Genomic DNA, 9,555 nt, shown 5'->3' with positions numbered 1-9,555 from the left:
TTTATCTTACAATTATAAATCATTATAATACATTATCTTTTATCTATACATAATCTCTATATCATAGCCCTATCATAATCTATCATTAATATCCATAACTCATTTCTTTCTTTTTATCTCTACCTAGTATTTCTTTGCTCTTATTTATTATATTGCCCTATCTTCCCTTATAATCTTTAACTGCATCATCTGTCTTCCATCTGCCTCCTAGTCTTTTTATTTTCTATTTCATTTCAATTCGTTTCTTTAACTTATAAATAGATAATAAATTACCTATCACTAACTATAATATATTACGCTACAGTCTTATTTTATATTCACTTGTTATTTTAAAATACTCATTTCTTGTCTTTACATTATCTTTAAAAGATGTGATGTGTATATATATATATGGTTTTTCAATTTAACATTATTTGATATTTAAAAATAGTTAGAAAATAGCAGAAATTTTCAGTTTTCACAGTAAATCTGTTATTCCGTTGGCAGTTTTATTATATTTTTACTGGTACTCTGTCGACATAATTTACAACAGGTACTTTGTAGAATTTTTTTTCCACAGCCTCAGCTATGTAAAATAGATTTCTGATTCATCATTGTATACTGTGTTCTTTGTTGGATAATTATTCACAGAATTTCTGATTATTCTAATAATTATGTCAATTTCCAGCTGTTGCGGTCGTCGCCGCGCAGGAAGGAATATTTTTTTCATTGTTTACAACATATCCTTGAGCTTTGTATCTGCGTGTTCCCGTTAATTGGAGAATGGAGATTCCAAATCATGAAAGAAAGCCGATCGCTTATTTGACTCGGAAGGCACAAATATCTTGCTGCCATCGTTTACACAGGTGCGTGAATCGAGTTAGTGAATAGAACAGATCTTTGATGTAACGAACACTTATAAATTTCACGATCTATTGATCGAGGAATCATTCTCAGGGAGAGAGAACGTTTCTTGTTCATTCATCGAGCATATGATTTCCCGGAATATTATGCGAATTATATTAAATCAAAATAATCTTAAAATTAAATAACTTGAAATTCATCATTAACAAAAAACTTCTCATTAAATTCCAGAAAATCATTTTTGCAAAGAATTAATCGTTTTTCAATTATTTAAAAGATAATTAGACTAATTGATCTTCGAACTTTGATATATTTACGTTCTACAATAGTTTTGTATTTAAATGAAAGAAATTTCATTCTCGATCTTCATGTCTATTTTAAAAGCTAAAAAAACTGTTATTTTTACATACGAAAAAAATTATATGTATAGTGCAAAATGTATTCGTACAGAGAAATGTTTTTTAAAAAAACTTCATTTTTAAAAAGTAAATATTATCGAGCAAGAAATGAATCATCAAATTGATGTTGAATTAACATCGATATGATGATTTTAATAATTTGACGTTGATTCAACGTTTAATTGACGATCATTTTTTGCTGTGTAAATAACAATTTATTTATAAATAAAATAGACTGTATGTTTTAAAATTATATATACCAAAAAGATGTGTATTAATTATAGAAAATCAATATCATCTGAAAAATTAGCGAAAATTAAAAATTGTATTGTATTTGTATTCAAAAAGTATTCGTACAATTGAGAAATTTAGCTTTTAAAATTAAGAATACATGCAAAATTTGTTTGTCAATGTAAGAACAGAATGTATTCATCACAAAATTGATATTTAATGTTTATTTTCTATTTCTTTCTTTTTTTATAAAAAAATTTCCTTGTACGAATACTTTTTGCTCTCATTGTATATATAATTACATATTAAGCTCTTTTTTAGAGAAAAAAATCAATTCATTGAATTGATCAAAGAAAGATTTTGTTTAGAACACCGTACCGAATTTAAAGAATTTTTAATTTTAGCCCATTCCTAAGCGAGCTCGAGAATGAAATGATATATGGAAAGTGCAACAATGTTTGCGGTCATGGTCACAATTACAATGGTAATGTGTATTATCAGTTTATTCTATTATTAACTTCGTTGTTTACATCACATACTAGACAAAGACAACAAGATCAGTCTTAAATAATATATCTGAAAAAATATCATATACCATATTTTTTCGTCGAATTAATTTTTTTTCTTTTCCTAGCGGAAGCTTGAAATTTAAAAGGTCTAATTTAATTAGAATCATTTAATATATAAATTTTGAAAACTGTGTAAAAAAAAGATAACGTTCTTGCTAAGAAGTTGGACATTATTGTTTTTGAATTCTTTCAACTTTTAAATTTACATATTTAACTTTTAATATTAAATTTTTTAATGCATGAAATCTTACGCATGAAATCGGGATAAAATTAATTTTTAGTGGAAGTAACCGTCCGTGGACCTGTGAATCCTTTAACTGGAATGATTATGAATTTGGAAGATTTAAAGAACTGCATGCAAAAGGTGTTGATGGATGAGATGGATCACAAAAATATAGACCAACAAATAGACTATTTCCATACAACGGTTTCAACAACCGAGAATGTCGCTATATATATTTTCAATGAGTTAAAAAAGCACATGTCCAATCCCGAATTGTTATATGAAGTAAAGGTCCACGAAACTGACAAGAATGTTATGTATTTTAGGGGAGAATACGATGAAAATGTACCTTCTACTTCTTAATTATTAATTATTACATTATAATTGTACAATCTTATTCATCTCTGATATATATGATCTTTTTATTACACGTTTGTATAATACAATCACATAATTTGTATAATATTGAATTATATTAAAACAATCGAAAATAATATATGTAAATTATGTATTATATATGGATAATTAAAATTCAACATTCCAATTTCATCGTAATTTCTTTAAATAAAACAGACTAGTTGTAGCAGATAATTATACTCTACAATATCGCAAAAAATTAAATGCTTCACTGTAATATGTTTTCTTTAATGCACACACACATATGTAGTCTCTCTAAGATGGTTGTTCGAATTTTGAGATTCTATTCTAATTAGAATTTAACTAATAGGACACTATTAATTAATATGTATCTATGTTACATCTTTACATATTTCCGGTACTTGAAAATATAAAATACACACGCATGTGTGTATATTCTTAATGATGATTTGTTATAGCATTTATAAAATAGTCCTTTGTAAAAAAGTTAACAAGAGTACATATCACAATATAATCATTCCATAAATAATTTCTAATTCGCTAATGTATGCATATATGTAATCATAAATATCTGCGATTTTATATTCTCTTCGCATGAGGAATTAATCATTTTCATATACGCTACTTTTAATTATGTACAGAACTTACTACATCGTTTATAACAACGTAATGAAAATGTTCGTTATAAAGCTGTATATATTTTTTTATAAGGTCAATTCCAGATTTTTAGGAAATTAGGCTACTATGGGACATAGTACTATGGGACATAATTCGCTTATTAGTCTAGTATTTGATATTTTCAGTTATTTTAAATGTTAAATAAATAAAATGTATAATCTTTAAAACAATAATTCAAAAAACATATATAATAACAATAAATCAATATCTCGAATCAAGTATTACATATACTCATTTATAATGACTTCTGAAATTATCACTAAATCATAAATATTCACTGTACTAGTTATGTAGAGATTTCTTTATATCACATTATATTTTTTCTTACAATATAAAATTTAATTCGTCTTAAAGACATTTTATAATAAATTCTTTAAAACAGATCTGTATGATAAAATTAATAAAATATGATAAAATTAATGTTTATATAAATCACGGGATATCACGTAAACATCTGCGCATTTAAACACTAAATATTGCTATAGTTGTATCAATTATACTATCGCGTAATAAATAATATATGCATTACAGTATTAGTGTTCTCGAAATTATTATAAGAGTTATATATTCATATTATAACTCGACTTGATGTAACTTCGAATAGTCACGTACGGTATACCGAGTTCAAAGTTGTCCCTGGGCCAATACTTGAGCACTGGAGACTGCTGTGGCTTCTCATCTTGTACGGCGAAATACGCAAAGAGCACCGCCGCCGTGTAACTCGCAATGAAAATAAACAAATGCCACAATGCATGGAGATATGGGAAGTTTAGGTTCAGCCAGGTATCGCAGAACAGACGATCGTTTAGCCAACAGACCACCGCTAGTATCCACATGATGCCGCATCGCAATCCTAGTCTGTACACTCTTACCGAGGTAGTCCTTCAAATTTTTTAAAACACCGTTACAATGTTATTCTGTGCGATTTTTACATCGAATATATTCTTATGTTTCCATCATATTAATCATTATTGGAGTTTCTCTTTTCAAATCCATGTAATGTTCTATATTGAATGTTTGTACGAAGAAATTACCTCTTCAGTTCCATGATCAAGAATCCAATCGCCGGTACACCCAGACTCATCAATGCGAAAGCATTTACAGCCGGATGTATCAAGGCCAAGCCGGTGGCGATTAGAGTGGGCAACGTTGCGCATATAGAGAAGAGCTTTCTGTCATTATGTACGACATTGGGGAAATATCTTCTGGGAAAGAACATACAGAAGCCTGCCATATACACCCACAAAATAGACAATTCATCTAATAGTTGACCTATCGCATATATGCACAAGATTAGCTAAAGGCAACATAAATATCAATTTTATAAATTAAGCAAATACATACATCTCGACAAATACTTTTAAATAGCATTCCTTTTTTGTTGTGAGTTGTTAAATAGTAAATATTGATACTTGGAATTCTCACCTATCAAGGACAAAGTAGCATGAAAATACGCGCTAGAAAGTCCAACTATCATCAGTAAAAACCAGAATACATGAATTCCTGGATTCACAAAGCGTGCATAGTCTCTAAATAGGTGCATGAGGACAGGTGGAAGCAACACGAAGACTACATTGCTCAACTAAAAAAATAAAAATAGATAAGTTAAACAATGAAAGATATACTTCCTTTCTATATTTATATCATATTTATTTTTCCAATGTAATTTATCATGATTTAACGGTTTTGTGCGAAAAATGGTCTTGTATATTTGCATAAACTATAACAGAAATATAATATCATGTTCTATTGTTCTAAAATATGAAATTTAGTTCCAGATAAAACTGTTTTCAACAACAAACAACTTCCGTTTATATTAGAGCGATAAAATTTTTAGCTGAAGATAAAGACTCATCAGAGATATACAAGAGAAGATAAAGATTCATTATATATCAGAGTTATTAGAGATAAGAAATAATGAATTAAGATATATAAATTAATTATATTCTTCCTTGTCTTTGTGTAGATATAAACGTATTATATTATTATCTTTCTAGTATATATCCTTTGTTCTGTTAATAATATAATTTCATTTGCATAACAAGTTTTTATCTCGGATCTAAATAACTTTGACCTATGAAATTGTAGATGTACTTAGAACCTACCTCGAGCAAAAAATTGTCTCGACAAAAAACTGGAAATCATTTATATACTTGAATCAATGTAACTCTGAATATTAAGTATTTTTATGACTAATTTAGAAGAAAATATTGGATTAAGATTTTATTGTCCACTTATATCTTTTTCTTGAGGAAAAAGTCATTCCATAATTCTTAATTATAATTCAATCGGATCTCAATTCTCGTAATTGTATTTTGTGTAGAAAAAATTAATTCCTATTTAGAATTTATAAAAAATAGCCATAAAAGCTGTGTATCTTTTATCTTGCTTATAAAGTAGTATGGATTTCCTTATCACAAGCGTCTAATTTATGACATTTTACAAATGTAGAATTTGTCTTGTGCAAAAAAATTATCTGTCAAATTGTTTCCCTCATGCAAAACACCTGGAAACTTATTATTATTTCCTCCTTATTTTCGAGTCAATCACATAATTAAAATTCCATCGAATTGCGATTCTCATTATTCAAAAAGTATACTTGGACTTTCTCATCCAGGCAGAACCATTTTCAAATTGTTCGAACAAAGAAAGATCCATACACGCGCATAAACAGCGTAAACAAAACGCGCAATACGAACCGTGTTCATAAACTCGGCGATGCTAGGAGAAATGTTGTAGTTGCGCTCACACCAATCTACGGGCGAACTACCATGTTCGAAGGGTTTCCACATGATTGCTATTCAGCAAATCTCTTCGGATAATTCAAGCTGTTTGGTAGATCCGAAAAATATCTATTATATTTGATCCTTTACTGAATCATAGAAGCCTGGTCGGCCTGATCCCTCGCGCTCAAACAATAAATACTTCTGTACAATTCACGCGTGCCAATAAATGGCATGCGATTCCGTTTGCATAAAAAGAATAGAAATGCGAATTTTGTTCTTAGTTTAATGGTACATCTCGCAGAAACATTCACGATTATTTACGAATGACTAACAACATATGACGTGACGATTGATGACAGTAAAACGGCTACACGTAACTAACTGCGAAGTACGACTGCGGACAGTACGGACTAACCAGAAGTGCCAGAACTGACTCGTTGAATGAACTGATCCTCACTCTCCGCTCACCAGCTAAATACTGCGCCGTTTTCACACCGTGGAGAAGGATAGATAAATGTACGCTCGCGCACAACATACCACTACTACTGATTACGACCAACTTGGACCAACTTGGACTTGAACTGCGATCGTAAACTGCAATTGCTGCGATTAACGACCAGAAAGAATGTATTCAGCTAAGTATTTCGCTGAATCGCCTTTTTCTGCCTTTATAAGTTTTCTTTTTATATTAATATGAATTATGGTAAAAATTTTCACGGATCAGCCGAAAAAGCACCTTGAATCATATTTATTATCAACATGAATCATCTTATTATCAAAACAAAAGATCACATTGCAATTGCAGATTGCAATTTATATGCGCAGTGAACTGTACGCGCAAACGCTATCGAAGGAGTGTGTTCAGGAATTACATACAGATATAATTCTAGACTATAGTTTATGTCACATATATAATACTAAAAGTACATATATTAAAAGTGCATATCTAGAGATTATCTAGACGTAATTCTTGAACGCACCCAAGGATTGTATACATAGCTGGATACTGCAAATAAAATTTTTCCCTGCGAAATAAGTTTCGGAACGCGCCAAATTTGCAGAGATGATTGCAATCACGGATCAGGAATATCATCAAATATCATAGAAATGATGTCGCCGCGTCGAGAGAAGAGAAGCTCTAAAAAAAAAGAAAAAGAAAAAGAATTATTGTATCTGGATTCCCTTAACCGACACCAACTAAAAGTAACATAACATCAATATTGTTATTTTGCACTAAACAATATAAATGTATTCTCTAAAATTTTTAGGGTGAATTTCACTCTGTTTATAAACTAACTCTTTGTTCCAAATTCACTCAATTTTCACTCATTAGATTCCATTCCAAAAAATTTAAAGAATAATATAGAACCAAAAGAGTGTTACATAACATTTACATTATTGAATGCAAAATTGTAGCATTAATATTATATATTTTTAGTTGGTATCGATTAGATTAGATGATCGATGTCTTGGATTTAAAATCATCCGCAAGCATCTCTTTAAATCTTTTTTAAAACTTCATTAAAAAAATCCATTTTTAAACTTTTCCTCACAACAACGCAAGGCCCAAAAAAATCTTTGCTCTTGATTTCTCAATATCGCGATTGTTGTATCAACTAATTATTTTTATTGATAATATAAGCTTGATAATATAAGCTCCATTATTTACAATAAAGTTACAACTTATATGACATGAAATTGAGTACAGCTGTCGCAATAAAAATAGAAACACCTCGCGATACTCGCACAAGATTTCAAAAATGCATATCTAGAGATTATCTAGATATTATTTAATTCTTGAACGCATCCAAGGATTGTATACATAGCTGGATACTGCAAATAAATCTGCCAGATTTTCTGAAATATAGTCCCGAGTCCGTCATCGCGTCTTGCACATCCTTTCCCTCCGAACTGCGTTAACCGCCGTGTCGACGTGCTCGTTAATGAGAGGTATCGCTCGTTCGATCAAGAGTACCTCCGCGGCCGAGATTTTCGGTAAGCCAAAATTTCGCTTGACACCTTCCGAGCCTAGCTCTAGCTCGCTAGTGAAAAATCGGCAGATCGGTAATACGTCCGATCGTACGTAGGCGCAGATGATGATATGGTTGAACCCGGATAGACCGGCAGCGAGATTGATTATTAACTTGGTAGCGGCCGTTCCGGATGGTAACGATGGATCTTCATCGAACGCTATCCTTGTCTCCTTATCACTGGCCCGAAATGATTGCAGCAGGGTCTTGCGTTGTGTCTGATATATAGTTATATAATAGAATTAATTATTACTTACAGAGACGTAAATTACATATATAACTTAATTAACAAGTAAGACTTAAGCGATATCGTGCAATTGTATAAATATCGTTAATTATACTAATTAACGAAGATATGAAGAAATGACATTGAGAATCCAGATATTTACAAAAGATATGTGATGACAAGAGATGTGTGTATTTGATCTTTGCCCGTTTAATATATGTATTATAAAGATCTTGATTCTTAGTATATAGGAATTTGTTTTTAATTTTTAGAGAATTTTAAAGTAAAATTTTAATTTTTTTTTCTGCAGATGAATATGTAACTATTTTATTTAGATCAATGCAATAGTTATTTTCTACTTGTCAAATAAAACGGAGAAATAATTGTAGACGAAATTACTGTCCCCTGTTTTAATACATATATTTATTCTCTTTACTTAAGACTTAGGGAGATCAATTTTTTAGTCCCTTTAAAAGAATTAAATATTATTATAGTATAATATTTATGAAATGTTGAATAAAAAATTGAATTAAATAACTTTTAATAAACTTACAGATATTAAATAAATTTTTTAACATTTTTTAAAAACATATTACGATTGCTTAAAAATGACTTATAATAACAGTGTGTTCAAATTCTTTAAAAGAACTATATATTAGAGAGATTAGAAATTAAAATTTCCTAAAACTTATTCTGTAATGTGCTCTTTGTTTCCTGTTTTTCTTGTTTTTTACATTTTGCTTTTAACTCCTTTGCAACCATTTTATCGACAATTATATTTCTTACTATGTATTTCTATTGCTATGTATTGCTATTGTATTTCTTGTTTCTTTCAAAGTTCGACGTAAAGACGTTCTCTGATTGTATTCTCTGAGTTATGCTCAATCTATCACATTAGTGCTCATCATTATGAAAATTTATTTCATATAGTATAAGATATTCCATAAGTGTTAATGTATTTATACAAGTTTTTTTATACAATACAAAATGCCTCCCGTCTTCGTCGTCAGTTGAAAAAATAGCGATTTTATAAAGTAAATAACACAGTAAGTATACTTACTATGCTTAGTTATTTACTTTGCTTAATGATTTCTTAAAAACGAATACCGGAAGCCATATTCAGATAAATTTCATATTATTCCTTATGATATCAAGTTTCTATTTCATTGTTTCAAAAAATTGTTAAAAAAACTTTTTTACAGTGAATAAAAAGATCACTTTCGAATAAGCTTTAGATAGGAATCTTATGTATA

General features: G+C 29.6%; 3 protein-coding genes across 3 annotated transcripts in view; 1 reads left to right on the top strand and 2 right to left on the bottom strand.

Annotated features, from left to right (window-relative positions):
* Positions 1 to 762: 762 nt before the first annotated feature.
* On the top strand, positions 763 to 2,808 carry LOC105625080 (6-pyruvoyl tetrahydrobiopterin synthase). The gene is made up of 3 exons (XM_012206423.1): positions 763 to 845; positions 1,877 to 1,956; positions 2,323 to 2,808. The coding sequence occupies exons 1-3, from the start codon at positions 763 to 765 to the stop codon at positions 2,625 to 2,627; spliced, it is 468 nt and encodes a 155-aa protein (XP_012061813.1). The 3' UTR covers positions 2,628 to 2,808.
* Positions 2,809 to 3,880: 1,072 nt separating this feature from the next.
* On the bottom strand, positions 3,881 to 6,112 carry LOC105625079 (alkaline ceramidase). The gene is made up of 4 exons (XM_012206421.1): positions 6,020 to 6,112; positions 4,746 to 4,902; positions 4,355 to 4,592; positions 3,881 to 4,202 (listed from the first exon to the last, which is right to left on the bottom strand). The coding sequence occupies exons 1-4, from the start codon at positions 6,110 to 6,112 to the stop codon at positions 3,881 to 3,883; spliced, it is 810 nt and encodes a 269-aa protein (XP_012061811.1).
* A 1,813-nt stretch (positions 6,113 to 7,925) lies between these two features.
* Positions 7,926 to 9,555, bottom strand: part of LOC105625096 — a 5,152-nt gene continuing 3,522 nt past the window's right edge. Inside the window, exon 2 of the mRNA XM_012206438.1 lies at positions 7,926 to 8,294. Coding sequence (XP_012061828.1) covers positions 7,926 to 8,294 — 369 coding nt within the window. The remainder of the gene's footprint in view (positions 8,295 to 9,555) is intronic.

This window comes from Atta cephalotes (assembly GCF_000143395.1).
Source record: "Atta cephalotes unplaced genomic scaffold scaffold00107, whole genome shotgun sequence".
Taxonomy (NCBI): domain Eukaryota; kingdom Metazoa; phylum Arthropoda; class Insecta; order Hymenoptera; family Formicidae; genus Atta; species Atta cephalotes.
The sequence above is the reverse complement of the archived record's forward strand: the minus strand, read 5'-3'. Positions and strand labels throughout refer to the sequence as shown.

Bases quoted from the DNA above. Each gene is read 5' to 3' on its own strand.
- LOC105625080 (XM_012206423.1), top strand. From the start codon at position 763: ATGGAGATTCCAAATCATGAAAGAAAGCCGATCGCTTATTTGACTCGG. The intron at 846-1,876 runs GTGCGTGAATCG...TTTTAATTTTAG, and splicing joins TGCTGCCATCGTTTACACAG to CCCATTCCTAAGCGAGCTCG. The intron at 1,957-2,322 runs GTAATGTGTATT...ATTAATTTTTAG, and splicing joins TCATGGTCACAATTACAATG to TGGAAGTAACCGTCCGTGGA.
- LOC105625079 (XM_012206421.1), bottom strand. From the start codon at position 6,112: ATGTGGAAACCCTTCGAACATGGTAGTTCGCCCGTAGATTGGTGTGAG. The intron at 4,903-6,019 runs GTTCGTATTGCG...TTATTTTTTTAG, and splicing joins TCGCCGAGTTTATGAACACG to TTGAGCAATGTAGTCTTCGT. The intron at 4,203-4,354 runs GTAATTTCTTCG...AAAAATTTGAAG, and splicing joins TTGATCATGGAACTGAAGAG to GACTACCTCGGTAAGAGTGT.